General features: G+C 38.8%; 1 protein-coding gene across 7 annotated transcripts in view; it reads right to left on the bottom strand.

The window, feature by feature from the left end:
* Window positions 1-19,275, bottom strand: part of LOC143862640 (uncharacterized) — a 59,027-nt gene that overhangs the window by 16,040 nt on the left and 23,712 nt on the right. For 3 of the 7 annotated variants that reach the window (XM_077373702.1, XM_077373707.1, XM_077373709.1), the window contains 7 exons: window positions 15,384-15,623; window positions 15,071-15,210; window positions 8,153-8,227; window positions 7,867-7,938; window positions 7,147-7,212; window positions 6,912-7,029; window positions 3,288-3,384 (listed from right to left, as the gene is read on the bottom strand). In XM_077373702.1, coding sequence (XP_077229817.1) covers window positions 3,288-3,384; window positions 6,912-7,029; window positions 7,147-7,212; window positions 7,867-7,938; window positions 8,153-8,227; window positions 15,071-15,210; window positions 15,384-15,623 — 808 coding nt within the window. The remainder of the gene's footprint in view (window positions 1-3,287; window positions 3,385-6,911; window positions 7,030-7,146; window positions 7,213-7,866; window positions 7,939-8,152; window positions 8,228-15,070; window positions 15,211-15,383; window positions 15,624-19,275) is intronic. The other 4 variants (XM_077373706.1, XM_077373708.1, XM_077373704.1 and 1 more) reach the window with 3 other exon arrangements.

Genomic DNA, 19,275 nt, shown 5'->3' with positions numbered 1-19,275 from the left:
AACAAATTGATTTTTAAAGTCAACAGTTTCATCCTGAAAAAAAAATCTTCCAATGAGGCATACACCATGGTTTTAAATTTCCCCAAAATAGTTGAAATGTTTCCATTTCCATCGCCGCCGAAACGAAATCTACATGAATTCCTTCCACGTCATTATTTCCTCGAAATTCCCGAAATTCAACCGAAATGGTTTGAACGACAAAAAAATGGAAAGATGTTATTATTTGCATTTCATTTCATTAATGTAGAATAATATTTGGTACGCAACATCATTTAACTGCACAGCAAAGTAAGCGCATCTTACGCATGGGATGTCACATCGGCATGGGACCAATAATACCTCGTAACTCTATGTGGTATTGACATAGGAGATTGGTCATTGTACTTTCTTATACTTCATTACATTGACTTTACTGTTTCAGACATGTGGCATTTCATTTCATTTCATTAATGTAGAGAATGATATCTGGTATGCCACATCATTGAACTGCACAGCAAAGTAAGCATATCATATGCATGGGATGTCACGTCGGCATGGGACCAATAATACATCGTAACTCTCTGTAGTATTGACATAGGGTTGGGGCCTTAGAGGGGAGACCGGTCATTGTACTTTCTTATACTTCATTACATTGTACATCTTTATTGACTTTACTATTTCAGACATGTGTGACAACGCATGTCACTAGGTGTTCGATGTGATTAAGCCATTATAGATGGCTTTCTTGCTTATGTGATGGTTTCTAAGTATGTATTTGCACTTATTCTAGCATTTCCCAAAGTTTTATCTTAAAATTTCATCATTTCCGTATTTTTTTTTTAAATATTAAAAAATTTCATCACTTGCATAAGTTTCTATACATTTTCATGGCTTTACAAAATTTCCACCGAAACTGAAATGTTTCCAACTTTCTAAATCTCTTACATTCAAAGAGTACTCTAAAATAACAAAACACAAACTAAACAAAATATACTTTCTAGACAAAGCCTACCGAAAAAAGCAAGTTTTTACAACAATGAAAATAACCCTACACAACCCAATCTTAATGAAACTGTCCCTAAACTCTCTACACTCTTAACTTACCTAAAGTATCCATGACAAAAAAAATTAATCTACCCATGCCCTTATTCACTTAAGTTCCCTTCCTTCAATATTCTCCTTTGAAGTACCTCTGCTTCGATCTACATCAGGCACATATGAAAAGAACCTCCCAAAAAAAAAATGAAAAGACTTTGCCAAGAATTAACCCATTTCATCTACACTATGATCCAATTTCTCCATAAAATTACCCACTCAACCAACAGGTAATTTTTTTTTCTTTAGTAAAAGAAACCGAACCGGCATTGGTGAAAAAGGAAGAGAAAGGTGGGATCTTCAAGGCAGGAATGGTAGCCAGCATTTTAAATGGGTTGCATTGACTCTCCTCCCATAACTTGCATCTATATTCTATAGAATTTAGGTTTTCATGGCCAGCATTTTAAATGGATGGCAATAACAATTTAAAGATCGCATCTCTTGCTTGGATGGCACTCATGACCTGAAGACTGCAGGTTCGAATACTGTCCCTGCCTAATCACAGTCGAAAGTTTGCCGCTCTTCGAGTAAAGAAAGAGATTGAGAAGCCAAGGACCAGTAGAGCCTGCGTGGCCGGTTACCCAAACGAGCGCCCCCAAACTCTCCACTACATCCTAAAGTAGCTTTTCGGATCTGCTCCCAGCTTACACTATGGTGGAGATGCCGAGAGGATCTAGGAGTGTCAGCAGTACGAGCTGAAAGGCTCCGATACTGTTTGGAGGGCAGGGGGCCTAGATGCCAAACCTGACCCCTATCTATCATCGTAGAAGCTGTTCCTTTTATAGCCCCCCTAGTTGGTACGACCTATTTCTTCTTCTACGGATAGTTATCTCAAAAATATACTTTGTATTTATATCTATCTATATAGATATATGAATTCCCTGAGGGTTGCGGTTGCATTGATTCAAACTCAATAGTTTTGTAGTCGGGTCGGGAGAAATTCAAACTGGATAATGATGCGATTGACCAATAAATGGAAACAGTGTAAGAGGTAACTACCGTTTCAATGGCTTTAGTATCCACTTGCTTTCAAGGAATGGAATATTACCATTCAGATCTTTTTCGTATTTTTTTATGCACTCTCAACCAACTCCTTATACTCAAAACAGGTTGGGTTAGGAATTGTATCTGGTTTCCACAGGATCATTACGGTAGGAATTGTATCTGGTTTCTACAGGATCATTAAGGTAGGAATTGTATCTGGTTTCTATGGTTTCTACAGGATCATTGCCCCCTTAAACCCCCTTAAACCCCAGTTCATTGGACCTTCGCGTGAGGTTCGAGCTAGAGTGCAATTCCCAATCACGCCCGTATGTTCTGGCCCAAATGGATACCGGCCCTCACCAATTGCTGGCTTTAATCAATAAACCACAGGCTGTGGCAAACCAAGCACGTAGGAGCCATTCTACCACTACCTTATCAGGTACATCTTTAACCCTATCTTCTTGCCATATATCATGGATCTGAACCAACGAGTTAATTGGTACACAAAATGTAATCGATTCATCGGTGTCCGTCTAGCCCATCAGCGAATTTGACATCCGTTCCTGTAGCAGGAGGAAAAAGGCTTTTTTATGATATGAGCTGTACAGGTCTAGTTTTGGCCCTGATACTGCTGAAAAGAATTCCGCTACCTCTGATCCATAGGCGAATAATGGATCTGGCATTGACTCTCCTCCCATAACCTCCATGTTTATGGTATAGAATTTAGGCTTTCCCAGGTGGATCTCTCTCTCAATATAACATATGGAACCTATGGTACTATTTGGATGAATACAGGGCAAACCAAAACTGGTGTGGTTGTTTTGGGTTTCTAAATGGTGTAATTTGTTTATTCCAAATGACGATTAGCCTTTCATATTTCAGACATGTATTAATAGTGCAAAACACACACATCTTGAAACCAAAACTATATATAAGCCCCAGGAAATATTCCACACAAAAAATACTAAAGCCAACTGCATGCAAACGCAAGCATGTTTTAGAGAATCTTGACACCAATCCCACGCAACAGCAAGTAACATTAGAGGGGAGCACCCAAAATACACATCTAGACAGTGAGCATAAACAAAAGCTTTTTAGCAATTGTCAAATCATATAGTAAAAAGATCAATTGTACATGAATTTGCTAATACATCTGTTTGATTTGCAAGAAAAAGTCAAAAGCAGGACCATCAAAATGTTGGTACCAAAGAGGAAGAACAGTACCATACCTGATATTTATGTTTATATCAGCAGCCAATTCCCCTGTCAGAGCATTCCACAAAAGAAGTTTTCCATCCCCCTCCCCACCACTGGTGACCACAAGACCTAGGTGGAGCATTTCTTTAGGAACAAAGAACAAAGGAAGAATAACAGTTTTCTGAGGAAATAGCTCAGCAACAGAAAGTTTTCCGAGGAAAAAGATCAATAATGGAAAATATCTTACCACAAAGGAAAAGAAGAGAGCTCGTAACATGCAAAAACATAAGGGAATAGATAAAAGATCAACATGTTATAAAGGTTGTTGGGAATGGCAAACTTCCATTCCCACTTTGGCTATAAAGACACTGAATTACTGGACGCCAAATTTTTTTTCAATTCTTTCCATGAGCAGATCCAAAAGACATTTAGGGGTTACAAATGAATCATGGCAACCACATATGAAATCCATCACTCCTTTTAATTTCAGAATAAGAGAGATGCTTGTGTACGAAAGGTGCTTGTTCAATGATAATAAGGAAACATGGCACCCTAAAGCTTGTTTGGATACATGCACACAGTATTACACGATAAATATATGCAGAAAGCCAATATTTTGGTTGAAGTGAAGAAAAAAAAACATATTCTAAACATATGGCACTTCGAGTAAGACTCTTACTTAACTGTAAAATGGAATAATGAAACAGATCAATGTTCAATATTGAATATGGTGCTATGGAAAACACATAATCTCTGGTGTAAAGTAGAATAGCACTGGAAAGGGTAAGATTACTAGTCAATTTCATTCTGTTCTGGATAGAATTTCTAGAATGTTGCATTCTGGGAAGTAAACCAGAACAGAAATTGTACAAGAACGAGCAGCATGTGTTCCAGTCAATTCCGGATTGTTCCAATCATTCAAGTCATTCCGACTGTTCTGGTCTGTTCCGACCACTACTTTTTCTTTCTTTTTTTTATATCAATTTATCATTTTCCATATAAAAAAAAGCATTTAGTTAAAAATACACCTCCAATCAAATGGGGGAGTTAACAATAACAAAAAAACTCTCTACATGGATTAAAAATACATCTCCAATCAAATGGCGGGAGTTAACAATAACAAAAAAGTGTCTAAATGGATTATACGTATGGTTCAGACAATATGTCGATCTTAGATAGAAGTAATCATGATACTAATAACTGTAGGTCTAATAAAATATGAAGTTTCATTTTACTTTAGTTTTTTCCATTGTTCTTATCGTATTTTTCTACTACTAATTCCAATTTAAAATTTTTAACTACTTGCAATTTTTTTCGCATGTTTTCATAAATGGAACACCAAAATGTTCCATTCCAGAAGAAAACTTGAAAACCGATCAAAACAAAATTGAAAAGTAGGCCGTAAGTCAGCTCTTCCTGTTAACTTATCAACTTCTCCAAAAGCTTAAGCTGTTGGAGAAAGGCGTTATTTATCTTTTATACTTTAACACTCCCCCGCACGTGTGGCCCACTTGGCAAACACGTGGCACATGTGGTCCCACTTTGGGCCGACCATCGAATGTGGATTTTTGCTATCCGGGAGGTTTGAACTTGAGACCTTTGGCTCTGATACCATGTTAACTTACCAACTTCTCCAAAAGCTTAAGCTGTTGAAGAAATGTGTTATTTATCTTTTATACTTTAACACTTCCAATGTGAAAGTAACATTTAAAATAGTATTATCATTTCGTCCATGTCCCTATCCATGCATGATACTTTTAGACAATATCATATCTCTTTTGAACATTTAAAGGACAAAAGAAGCACTTTCCAATTCGGAATGACACATGCGCTAACAAAGAATATGAGTGTTTTAGTTTTAAAATGATTTGCTATGCATATGATGCAGAAATTAGGGTTGCAACTCAGGTGATTTTCTAGAACCCTACCCTACCCGAGAAACTATCTCGGGTAGGGGCACGTAGGGTTGGATTTTTTATCAAGATAAACCCGGCCCTACCCGAGATAGTTGGGTCAGGTTTTTCCAGATTCTTGCAAGATTTGTTAAAGAATCAGCTCAATGGCATCAATCCTCTTAGAATCAGTAGCCTCCTATGGAGAAAAAACAAATAAGCCTTGCTCCTGTACCAAACTGTTGCAACTAGAACCTTTGAAATCCAATAGAGGAATTCAAATTGCACAAATTTTGATCAACTAAACGAAATCCAGAAACTAGTTCTCGAATTCTGCGTTGGGATTAAGTCTAGCAACCAATCACACTACACAATCTGCAAACATTACTAGAGGGAGGGAGATAAAGAGAATATAGCATGAAAAGAAAAAGATAGACCACATTTTATGCAACATGCACAATAGCGAGAGAAAAACATGAATAATTTGATGATCTCTGTTGTCATGTACATATAACAGGTCCCCCGACATTCATTTAAAAAAAAAACAGTCCTCCTTCACAAGTAACAGTCCTCCACCTTCTCAGGTAGGGCCCGGTTTCGGGTTTTTTTCTTTAAACCCAACTCGAACCGAGATTAGGTCTTCATCCTGAAATTCAACCCAACCCAAGATCCATGATTTTCGAACCTGGCCCAGGGTATTTTCAGGTCCAGTCCTTAGAAGCAGGAATCTTCCCTCGGGGTGCCGCTCCCACCTCGGAACCTCGATTCGGCGCTCCTTAGGAAGGAGCTTCTAGAGAGCGCGACCCCAAAAAGTGGGAACTGCTCCCATGACGATCTCAGCCTGCTTCTATTACTCCGTAAGTCCCACCATCACCAACTTTCTTGCATCAAACTCCTCCAACTATTCAAACTACTTCATTGGAGCAAGCACAAAGGCTTATGCATCTTCAGAGGGCAGGAGGAACAAGTTGCTCCCATGGCGCTCCCAAACTTAGATGGTTAGAAATTACTCTTCAAAGATGGTTAGAAATTATTGGTTTTTGATGTACTTAACTTTTGAAAGATACATATGAAAATGCTTAGAAACTATTATTTTTTTTATGTACTTGAATTTTGAAAGATATATAAAGAAAATTTTACATTACACGCTCCCATGGCGCTCTCAAACTTAGACTCTTCTAGATCCCACGCTTCCCCGCCCCCGCCCCCGCACCCACCCCGCACCTGCTTCGTGCTTCTAAGGTTTACTCAATGTGGTTCGGATAAAACCCTACCCAGGTTGCGAACTTAACAGAAATACAACATGGACCATAGTTTTAGCTTTCACCGAAACCAAAACACATAGCAAAAGAGAAACCGGACATGCACGTGTTACATAATTATATTTATATAAATTGCATGTGAAATGCAGTGCATGTATAATGCATCAATATTTATATGAATTACCAGTGAAAACCATTAAAAAAATGAATTACCTGTGAAATGTGTTATACAAGACAGCCCATGTCACTAGATGTTTGATGATGTTAAACTATTATGGGTAGTTTTTTGCTTATGTGATGATTTTTTAGTGTTTATTTGTGCTTATTCAAGCACTTTTTCATCTTAAATGTCTATCATTTGCATATGTTTCCATATGTTTCCGTTATTTTACAGGATTTTCACCAAAGTTTCCATTTGAAACTGACATGTTTCCATTTCCATCAAGGCCGAAATTGATACTGAAACTGAAACCTAAAACCTTGGCACGGACTGATAACATACAAGATTGCCATTGGTTAACAGTCAAAGCATTGATTTTCTTCGTATGTCCAAGAGAGCACTGATCATCATTTTGAGGGCCCAAAGTAAAAAGACTAGCACCGGTTGTAGAGTCCCATACCTGTCACCACCATTAAATGAGTTCATAAGAAAAGGCGCAAGTGCAACCAATCAAAACATTTTAAATCATCCATTACATTTAAGTCGTGACATTAATTGCAAAAATATAAAAGAGCACCTTTAACACGTTACCACCACAGGATACAATACTAGCACCCTTCACCGCATATTCAACTGCTTGGATCTGTCCATCAACATATAGAGAATGCATTCAAGAATCACAACATTTTTTAACAGCGGACGGTAAATAAAAGTATAAAACAGCAGATAATTACTACGCAGTATAATCACATAAATACACACCCAAACTACTACCAAAGCTCTTTCGAAGAACTCCACAAAAATGCACAAACAAAATAGTACCCACATGCATATTTTACATATAAGGAAATGATGGACGTATCTTTCTCATATGAAAAACTAAAACAATAGATAAACCCAACATCCTAAAGCTCCCCAAGCCATATTCAAGCATCATGATTTGGCATATAGTTTGAAATTCAAAACCCTTAAATCAGTGCAACAAATTCCAAACTAGCAAGTTTATCTGCAAATTAGTTGGAAGCTAGGCACAGCTGTGTCAATTTTTTTAAACCATCTGATTACACTCCATCTCACTTCCAATAGTCCAATCGTAGGAAGCTACTTAAATTGATCACATTTTGTATCAAACGGACAGAAGAACCAACATTATGTCAAAACAAACCAAGGAATACAATCTCTGTTCAACTGTACATAACTGGACCATGTGTTTTTTCTTTCAGGTTTTTTAATAGTTATGTGCATAAAAGGTGTATTGCTATTAAGAATAAAAAGCAGTTAGAACAGAGACACCTACCTGGCAGTTGTGACCACTAAGTTCAGTTCCCCTTCCAGAAAGAAGATTGTACAATAACAACTCATTTGGTGCCTGCATACATAGTCAACCCCTTCTCAAATGATATAAATGGAGTTTAAAAACCAAAAATCAATTCATATTAATGTCAGACATCAAGCTAAATAATGGTATTTGGCGGAATAAGGACGGCACAGGATTTTGATGACCAAAAAGAAAAACTTAATTAAGAATCTTCATATGGATCAAGACCCAAGAATTAGGTTTTGATTCTGTAACAAATGCTGACCTCATTGGAGCTACAAACAAGTTGAGCTAGCCCATCAGGATGAAACCTTACATCAAGAACCTTTTGTACACCTTGCTGCAAGTCATTTAGAAGAAAGAAATTGTGACCAGTATGTCATAAAAAAGAAAGAAATTGTTATAATTTCTTTCTTATCTTCACTCTTGCATCCGTAGGGAATTGTCCCACCCTAAAAATTAGCGTGGGGATACCCTATGTCATAAAATAAAAATTGTGACCAGTATGCTAACTGGTGATTAGATGAACTACATCATAAAGGGGGATCATATGATACAGATAAACTAATCATAAAGGGAGTTCGCAGATGAACCACATCATAAAGGGAGATCATATGATACGGATGAACTACATCGTAAAGGGATCTCATATTCAGGTTCTGAAGAAGCAGCAAACCTGCACTCATGCCTAGATATTATCAATTATCGCCATGTATGTGTAATAAAGATTACATAATATGGTTTTTCCTCCAACAAAATACCGATCCCGGATCATAGTGAACTGATTCGCAATTCACCCCGACCTAGATTTTGTTTGCAATTTGTAATTTGTCAACTGCTCAATGAATCCAACTCAGAAGGGTAGGCTAAGGTTAGGTCATTGTCAATTTTTTTAGGGGCAGTGATAAATCGACCCCCATATAGGGCAGTGCTTAGAGAGAGAGAGAGAGGGAGAGGGAGAGACATGGGGGTCGATTTAAGTTATTTGGGGGTCGATTTATCACTGCCCTTTTTTTGTTCAAAATGTTGATCCTTTTTTTTGTTCCATCTCGGTCATGGTGCCTTTGCTCCCTTAATAAATTCTTCACCATTCAAAAAATAACATAAAATTATTGATTTGCTCAATCAGGGGCATTGGATTGTTATCATAATAGTTTCCTCAGTTGCAATAAATATACAAGACAAAATAGTTCAATGAATCCAACTCGGAAGGGTAGGCTTAGGTCATTGTCAATTTTTGAGTTCAGAATGTTGATCTGCTAAATCAGAAACCGTGATTTGTTATCATAATAATTTTCTCAGTTGCAATAAATATAGTAGACAAAAGATTTTTATTGAAACGATAGTTAAAAGATGCATTAGCTTAAGTATAATAAACATAATTATTTTACTGCAAACTTGAACTGGAATCAACAACAATCTAGCAGTCAAACTAAGCAACTCAATTTTCTAATTTCAACCCGAACTGCAGATAAATTAAAAGTGAACACGAATTAACTGAATTCGGCTAAAACAGAGCGCTGACATAAATCCACCATTAGCTTGCCTGGAAGCCCATAATACGAGCCGGTAACAATGGCTTGGATATTTCTAGTTCTTTCTTCTTATCAAGTAAAAGAGAGTGCATTCTATTGAAGTAGATAAAGACTGGACAAATCATAGTAGTAGAGAACAGCCATATACACTACTTCGTCAAATACTACCATTCAACTCCCAAAGCATGCAAGCTTTTCTGCTTGGTGGCTATGTCAAATCCATCACACAGAGAGCATGAATAGTATGTACAGTATCTTGTACTTCATAGAGAACATCCACCAAGGATAAGAAGTGTCCCGACTTGATCCTTTCATAAGAAATTTCTTCAACAATCTCCTCTTCCAATAAAAGTGATCGCAATCCCTGTGCCACTTCTAGTCTAGCACATAATACTGAGTTCTAGGACAAGAGGATGTCACCCTGATGACTCTAAAAGGAGATTTTAGGAAAGATACGAAGATGCAATGAAAATTTAGTGAGGCGGTCTAAGGTCAAACACGATAAAGTCCAAGGGGGTTGGTCACCGACTGAGAGGACGATACAGGTTCACACTGATTGGATGATCCTAACCATCTGACTAGTGGGATTTTGTGCACCGAATGTGACTCATTAAACATTTTTTTCTAATCATCCATTTGTAGGTCATCAGTCACATGGCTACAGGATTGCCAGTGCAGAATAGGTTGTGCAACAGTTTCTCAACTGCCAAAATCAAAATTAGGCAAGTCAGAGGGTTACCATAATTTTTTATCCAATCATTGGACCGAGGCTTCTGATATATCGTTGGAATCATCTTGCCGAGCCCACCAGAGATATCAAACCCACTTTGTCAGTTTCATCCCGGATTATCGCAAAAAAAGAACATTTTGATGGCTAAATTTCAGTTTTTCAGTCTAGTATACTACTGTTAGTAAGTTTCTAACTTCGAAGATTCTGAGGCTTTTGAATTGATTTTTTAGGAAGTAGAGTTTAAAATATTAAGGTCGAACAAAGAGTTTTAAATGCATTACGACTTTCTATTTTTGGTAGATTTACTAAGTCGCGTAAATTAGGGTTTTGGGAGTTTGTGATTCATGTTTATTGCAGTGTAACCACATAACAAAACTACTCTCTCTCTCTCTCTCTCTCTCTCTCTCTCTCTCTCTCTCTCTCTCTCTCTCTCTCTCTCTCTCTCTCTCTCTCTCTCTCTCTCTCATACAATATGATTTTGCCCTATTCTCTTTGTGGATTCATGGTCTGCTTGAGGTTGTATATGCGATATTTTACTTCGTGATTTTTTTGTGATTTCTTCTATGCTAGTTGGTATCAAAGCGAGGTATTCCTTGATTCAATGGCAACCAAAGGATCTGATCGCTACAACTCCGTGGACGGTGCACAGAGATATCAAGCCATGACGGTAGCAGCATTAGGGGCCTTCCAATGTAAACCAGCAATCAATGCAAGTGATGAAAGCATCGATTGCGCAGATGGTGCAAGCCATGGGGTGCACCCAAGTTAGTGCCAACGGCAGGCCTTGATTCGTCGAAGAGTCACTCAATCCCCATGCCCATACCCAACTAGGGGTCTTCTGGTCCTTTCATGTATACCCCTAGTGACTCATATATAATATATTTTGTGAGGGGCAGAAGATACATTTCTCTCTCTTTCTCTTTCTCTTTCATTTCTCTCATCTTTCTCTGTCCCCCCATGAAACCCCGAACATGGTATCAGAGCCCTAGGCAAGATTCCTAGGGCTCTAGGTACTGCCAGAAGTAGTGAAGAAGAAAACAAACAAAAAAGCCCAAAAAACCCTTTTTTGGGTTTTCTCAGAGCCGCCCCAACCCCCTCCTTGCGCCACCTCCGTCGCCCCCCTTCTTCCCGAAACCCTTTTTTGTTGCGGTCTGGTTTCTTGTTTTTGGTGATTGGTTGAGTATTTTCTATTATGGCTACATCCTCGGTTACGTCCACTATGGATAACCAAAATATTTAGATGATATCCATCAAATTGGATGGATTGAACTATCCGCCACGGCATATGGTTATTGATGCTTTCCTTGTCGCCCGAGGAAAGGTTGAGTATATCGAGCGAGATCCTCCACCCAATGACGATAAGTCCTATGAGAAGTGGAGACAGGAAGATGCAGTGATATGGGCACTACCGTGGAATGGTATGGAATCAAAAGTTGCTGGTCTGATGATGAATCTCAAGTCCTCTAAGAACATCTCGTAGCGAGATGAAACCCTCTATTTAGGCATCAACAATATGACTCGTATTTGTGATGTTTACTTGGTATTGTTGCAATTGAAGCGTGGTGACAAGTCGGACTCCGACTTCTACTCTCAGTTCTTGGCGTTTTGCGAGCAGCTAGATATTTATTTGCCTATTACCACGGATCCTACAGTTCTGGCCAAGAATCAGCAGGAATTGCGGGTCATTCAGTTCCTCGATGCCTTGGTTCCAGAATTCATCTAAATTCGCCAGCAAATTGTTGGTTTAGGGTCTCTGTCGTCCCTCGATGAGGTGTTGTCTCGTGTGCAGCAGCACTCTATGTGAGTTCAGGAATCAAGTGAGTCTACTCTTGAGCAGTTCAGCTCTCGCTGCTCAGTTGGGAGGAGACTAAACTGGTCGGGTGGTCGATCTGGCTATGGAAGAAGTCGTCGAGGCCGTGGAGGTGGTTGTGACTCGGGGGAGGCCATAGTTCTACAGATCGTGGATCCCCATTTTGCACTTATTGTTGTATGGAGGGTCACTCCATAGACTTTTGTTTCAATCTGCATTCGGAGCTGAGTCTATCTAGATATGCCAATCATGCTTTTGTTACTGTGTCCGAGAGCTCTACACCTACTTCCTCTGTGCAGATCGAGCAGGTGATTCTTTGGTTATCTCATTCTCATGTGCAGAGTATGATGAATATTTTACGATCCAAGGACAAAGCCAAGCACCCTACTGTCACTCAAACTCAGCAAAGTGGCACCCCCTCTTGTTATCTTACTAGTTCTACATCTTGCCTCATTCATTCCGGAGCCTCCAACCACATGACTAGTAAATCTTGTTTGCTCTCTTCCTCTCAGTCATACTCTTCATCAGGTCCTAGTGTCACTTTGGCTGATGGGGCTACATCTTCAGTCTCCAGAGTTGGTGTAGCTTCCTCTCATTCCAGTCTTTCTTTATCTTTTGTCCTTTATGTACCTCAGTTTCCGTTTAATTTGCTTTCTATCGACCAGCTTACTAAGCATCTTCATTATTCTGTGAACTTTTCTCCTTTCAATTGCGTTTTTCGGGTTCTGCAAACTGGGAGGAGGATTGGTTCGGGTCGTGAGGTTGATGGACTTTATTATTTCGATCGTGGAAGCATTGGGGCAGCATTACGGAGCTCGGTCAACTCTTTTCAGTGGTATTGCCGTCTGGGCCACCCCTCAATGAAGAACTAGTCCAGTCAGTCACTTTCAAATGTTAATCCTATCAATTAGGTAAACACCCGAAGGTGCCATTTCCTTTTAGAGTTGTTAATCATGCCTCTCGTCCATCTGAGTTAGTTCATTCTAATGTCTCGGGCATATGTCAGACGCGTTACTCCGGCCTAGCCTGACTAATGGAGGGCCCCTATCTGAGTAAGTTCAGAGCCGAGCCCACCCGTTTGCTCCCGAGAAGAAGAAGGGGTCGTGCCTTCTTTGAATGTCCAACACCCATCTTGATTGACTACTACATCTATGGGAGCTCAGTTGGTAGCTAGACGACGTCCTTATTTGGTTTTAAGTATGTCATTGTATTTGTCGATGATTTTTAAGGATGACACGGCTATTTTTAATAAAAGACCGTTAGGAAGTTTTTTCTGCATTTCATACATATTATTCTGAGATCTGTAATCAATATCAATGTTCCGTTGGATGTTTGCGAACTGAAAATGCACATGAATATTTTTCTACATGTAATGGGTTCCAGACATTCTTGAAGAGTCATGGTATCATTCATCAGTCCTCTTGTGCCTACACCTTCCACCAAAATGGTGTAGACAGAGGTGATGTTGTCCTCACTGCCTGCTTTGAACGTCTTCCTTCCTTTATCTTAAATAATTAGACCCCTTACTGTGTCTTACAGCCATCTGGGAATCCATTTCTCCTACTCCCACATGCCTTTGATTGAGTCTGCTTTATTCATAATTTGTCCCCTTGCTTGGACAAATTAGACCCTCGTGCTGACAAATGTGTGTTCATTGGTTACTCACGTACCCAGAAGGGGTATGAGTGCTACAGTCCTCGTTTGCCGAAGGTCTATGTTTCTGCGAAGGTTACTTTCTTTGGCACTACCCCTTCTCTGACTCTTCGGCTGATCCTCTACATGACACTTGACTGCCGCCTCCTCTCTCATTTGCTTCTATGAATCCTTCACCTTCTCCACTGCAAGTTTACCCTAGTAGCCCACGGTGGATTGTGTAGACTCATCATCAAAACGAGCCCTCCACCCGACCATACATTATAACAGAACTCAGTATCAGTCATTAATTTTGTAGAGTAAACCCCTGGCATTCTAAAGAAAATTTGGTGTTTTAGCAACAATGTAGTGATGAGCAGTTTAACTATCTAACTTCAACTAATTGTCTTAAAAAAACTATCTAACTTCAACTAAAATATGGTAGCAACCAAAATCACAGCACCGACTTTGTGATTTTCAAGCTCGCAATTTCAGTACTTGGCCGGTTAAAGGATGGAAAAATGAAAAATACTAACCGGATCAGCTGTTGTAAAAAAAAACAAAGAGAGAGAAAAAAAAAAATCATATCGAACTAAGCTGATGATAAACGGATTTATGATAACTGTGGGTTCGGACTTGGAATAATTAATGGCTATCTCTTGTCAGTTGTTAATTTAATGATGGTTTTCAGGTACAAAGTTAAGTAGAAAAGGTGCATACTATTAAACCCCTAATGTGTTACATAATAACAAGAAATGTATATCTAAAACAACACTGGCAACCAAGGTGTCCGCACAACATAAGAACATATTTAAACTTACACATTCATTTGTTTCTACATAATTAATTATTTTTTAATAGCATTTAACTTCGGAATTCTACAAAATTAATTAATTGAATTAGTTTCCTAATTTTCCTATCATTCATTTTTTTCCTTACTTTTCCTAACATTCCAAATTCAGTTGCATTTCTTATTTTTTCTAACTTTCCAATTTTTCAAAAGACTGGACACTAAAACCAAATGAGCAATGATTGGCATGTGAAAATCTGCACAAGGTTAAGAAAAGAATTTTTTCTCAATGTCTGCATGCATTATTCATGCCAAAAATACTTAAGCACCAGCGTTTCACTGAAAAAAAACAAAGTCACAAGCTTGTATTTACAATCCTTCTAGAATGGAAAAAAAACAGTCAATAGTTTAACCTTTTAGGATGAAAAATGCAACAGAAACAACAACCAATTAAATATGGGATTTGCTAGGGTCCATCGCAAAAGGCATTTCGTGGATGGGCAGTTGCATGTGAGAGAAGCCACACAGGCTTACTTTTCAGCAGATTTTGTCTTCATTCACGAGGTGGCTGCTCTCACATGCAACAGCCCATTCGTGAAATGCCATCTGCGATAGATGCTAGCAAATCCCATTAAATATTCATCTTAAATCAATCAATGATACTAAAAAAGAATAATTTGGCATACATCTATCCTGCCTAGAGGTTGTACGACAGCCACACTTGATGTGTAGGCACACCAGGTAGGAATCCATGAAGCATAACTTCTCCTTTCAAGCTCCACAGCAGGTCCCACAAATTGTCTTTCAAATGATTTCCAGCCTGGCACTAAATAAATAAGGTGAAAAGGCCAAAGCAAACAGGAAAACCACTGCCGGTATTTCCTACCAAACTTTGCCATGTATGTCTAGAAAACTAACCAAAGTATCTGTTAAGAACTATAAAGTGCATAGTACTCCAGATACATACATACATACATACATACATGCATACATACATACATGCCAATGATGGAGGAAGAAAGGGCATGCCTTGAAGAAATGGAGTCCACTTCTCCTGATGCCTTCCTGCATAACCACCACATGGAGTTGCCGCAGGCCAGCTAAAACCCTTTTCTCGCCCCTGCAAGCATGTGATAATGTTTCGCCGATACTGTTTCAAAAAAACAGATATCCCCACTGGAGACGTCTGACCTGAGGAAGAGTTTAGATCACCACTCCAGATAGATTTTTCCTTTGCTTCTTCACAATGTGAACATGAGGGCTCATCAGTAAAAAGAACATCTCAAAAAAGGAAGCTTCTATCTCAGCAAATTAGCACAACCATAAATTTTTTATTTTTTTTTGAAAGGTGAGCACAGACATAAATTTTAAATACAAAAACATGATATGTCTAAAAAAACATAGGATGTGCCTCCAGCCATTAGAGGCATAGTAGTCCATTGTTTACTTCTTCTGTTATTAACTCAGAATGCAGAACAGCTCCAATAAGCCCATCACAAAAGTCTAGAAATAACATGATCCAACAAATGCGTCAGAAACTGGTATTGTAAATTTCATGCCAGAATAACCCACCATGAATAAGAAACAACTGAAGGTTGGAGGAGTAAGACGCAAATATGAGTAATACAGATTTCCCATTACAGAATTGAGAATACAAATTCACATAAACTTAAAATTATTCTAACGTTCAAAATTAACTTTTGCCAGGCGACAGAAGCTTCTAAATGAATAATTCGTATATGGCAAGCGTATGACTCCTACAAGATGAGATACACAGGATCAACTCTTTTACCCTCGCCCACATCACAGACATCAATCTCCTAAAATCAAGTCACATTTAATATTGTAACGATCCATGAATGATGGAAATTGCCTCAGCAAAAAGGCAGCTCCTGTCTAAATGGAATCCCGACAATCCCCAAGTTGCTTGAGGTTAATCCCACGCTCCCAAGACACCCTAGAAAGCCTTATATCTCCTATAATCAAGGCCTCACGAGGCCTCAACCAATGACCCCATTAAGTTCTGCAGATAAAGGCACACAGCTAGCCTCTATTTCCAGTGCCTTTGGATATGAGTCGTCTCAGAATAAAAACCAGAGTTGTTTTTGTCGAAGCGGATAATGGGATTTCGGAAGAGTTTTAAGGAACACGAGCATACTTGAAAGAGCAGAACATAAAGTTACTCCCAACAAATTAAACAGAGAAGGATGGTCGATTAGCTACTAAACCACCACATAACAGGATAGCTGTTCACCCCATCTCAGAACACAAACCACTGAATATACACAGATATGATGAGTTTAAGCATGTCTGAAAAAGTCCCAGCTATGGGGAATGATCATGAAGGTGTCTTTCACTTCTCTTGTAAATTTTTGGAGATGTTTGCATAGAAATATCCTGTAATTTCCTTTGAGCATTGCAAGAGCTTGAAGCAGCTTCATAAGCATACCTAGGTCCAGTAGATATAGTAGGATATCCTGATCCATTATCCATTATATTCGGCATCGTTTCATTCGGTTTAATACCTTTCAAGAACTAAGCGGTAGCAGTTGTTGTAGTAGTCGGCGTAGGTGGCTGGAGCAGTTCCATATGTAGCACTGTCAGAATTGGCTTTCCAAGACCACAGAGCTTCCTAAAGCCGACATACCATCATGTCAGAATTGACGACTAGAGTCACCATACCAGGCAATAGGAGTCATATTATACCTCCCAATGACGATCTCCATGAAGAAAATTGTCCGTCACATAAGGCCATCCAAATGAGGTTGAGATCACCTTGACCAAATGATTCTAAGCCCTTAATCCAACAAGCTTCATTTCAGGGTCAAGAAAGAACGGGTCCCCATTGGTTATCCCTGTCCATTATCTTATGCATGGGATGTCCTTCTGAGACAGGACCAAGACAATTTGAGTCGCCCTGTGATGCTCTTCTCAGCTACATGCCACCCTATACCATAAGCAATGACCTTGATTGCACATATCGATTTAAAGTCTTTTAAAATCAAAATTTTGCAATTTTGTTTACAGGATCAGATCCGTTGATCCAAATTGAAACAATAAGGACAGGCAAAAGGCGTTGAGTTCGCCTCCACCGGATAATCCTAGGCCCTTGATCCATCAAGTCTCATTCTAGGTTCTGCCAATAATAGGGAGCATTGATTTCCTCCGCCGTGATCCTATGCATGGGTTGCCCGTTCGAGAAGGGACCGAGACCATTAAAGTATCCTAGTAATGCTCTACAAGATCAATGGACATGATCCCAGCTAGGTGCCACCCTACACCCAAAGCAACGGCCTTGATATCACAGAAAGATTTAATTTTTTTTTAAATCAAAAAATTTCAGACTCGTGTACATGTAAACAAATCTATTTATCTATAAAAACACAATAAGTCCAGCCAAATGTAATTGATAACACACTGATTGGAGGATTCATCAAGCCTCATTAGGATTTTTAAGTAGCTTTTAGTTCAGCTTAGAGTCTTAAAGGATAATTATAGTCTAATTAAATTAAACCACCTTTTTCAGGAAAAAAACAAAGAGGTTAGGTTTTTTAGGGTTTAAATGTAAAAGCACTTTTTCAAATCGACCTACGTCTTCATCTTCGCCTCTTTATCTCCTCACGTGAATAGCGGCAACAACTCTCCCTCCTCGTCGAATGGCTGCAGCAGTAACGACAACCTATGCCAATGGCAACCCATGATAGTGACAGTAAGCTCATCGTCACAAAAACCTCAATGCATCAGCAAGCTCGAAGAGAAAAGAACAAGATTTTTTTTCAAAAAAAAGAAAAAGAAATATGGAACAAGATTGGATTGCAGAAGAATAGACTTCACCTTCAAGCCCTATTTTATACGAAGAAAAATTGTGATTATCAAGTAAAATTCTTACCCTTTTTGCAATGGTAAGTAAAAATCCCACCTTCTTTTTCTTTTTCCCATTATACACCATATATGTCTGTCTTTCTGTGATTATTTTTTGAAATATACCTCAACTCTGTGCCTTTTCACTTTATATTTGTCGAAAAAAAATTGCTATTGGATCTGTGGGTTTTGGTCAACATGACCGAAATGAAACAGATATTGGTCTGAATTGGCCGAAATATCGACCCAAAAAATGTACTGACACAAATCTGTCTGGTTTTCATGGTGGCTGCAATAGGAACTGAAGTGTTCCGATCAAAACTAATATGTTTTGGCTGAAACCTTTAACCATGGCCATATGTGACATGAATCTGTCTGGTTTTCATGGTGGCTGCAATTGGAACTGAAGTGTTTTGGTCGAAACCAATATGTTTTGGCTGAAACCTTAAACCATGGCCATATATGATATAGTAGAAGCTCATTTCAAATATATAATATGATATATTAGAAGCCTCACGTGATGAGGTATAGTTGCATGTGATGTAGTGCCACATTTGATGATGCTTAGGAAGCTACCAACCTGTGCAAATTCATTATTGAACTTGGTGTAGTGCTCTCTACAAAGACGTTACCACTAAGGCACTATCAAGGTTGAGCTGTGGATACTGTCGTGGGCCCCTTAACCAAAGCCTTGACCAAGTAGGTTTTTGAGAAACATCCTACAATGATAAGGATCATTTGGGCAAGTACAACAGGGAGTTTTTAGCATTTTGTGCCCTTAGAAGACAAATTTGGGTTTCACCCTTCATCCTTTCCTGTATTACATATGGGTGTCTCCTTGGCTATATTTATACACTATCATGATTATTACAGGTACTTTATTCAGATGACATACGATGCGGATACCAAGGTTCCTTAGACAATATAGTAAGAATAACATAATGACGATTCGGCCGAAACAGAAATTTCAGCCGAAATTCAGTAAAAAAACCAAATTTCAAACTTGTGCTGAAATTTCAGCTGAAATTTT

Source organism: Tasmannia lanceolata, unplaced genomic scaffold, assembly GCF_043159265.1.
Source record: "Tasmannia lanceolata isolate RefF3 unplaced genomic scaffold, GAP_Taslan_0.1 ptg000037l, whole genome shotgun sequence".
Taxonomy (NCBI): domain Eukaryota; kingdom Viridiplantae; phylum Streptophyta; class Magnoliopsida; order Canellales; family Winteraceae; genus Tasmannia; species Tasmannia lanceolata.
Note: the sequence above shows the minus strand (reverse complement) of the source record. Positions and strands in the feature narration are given on the sequence as shown.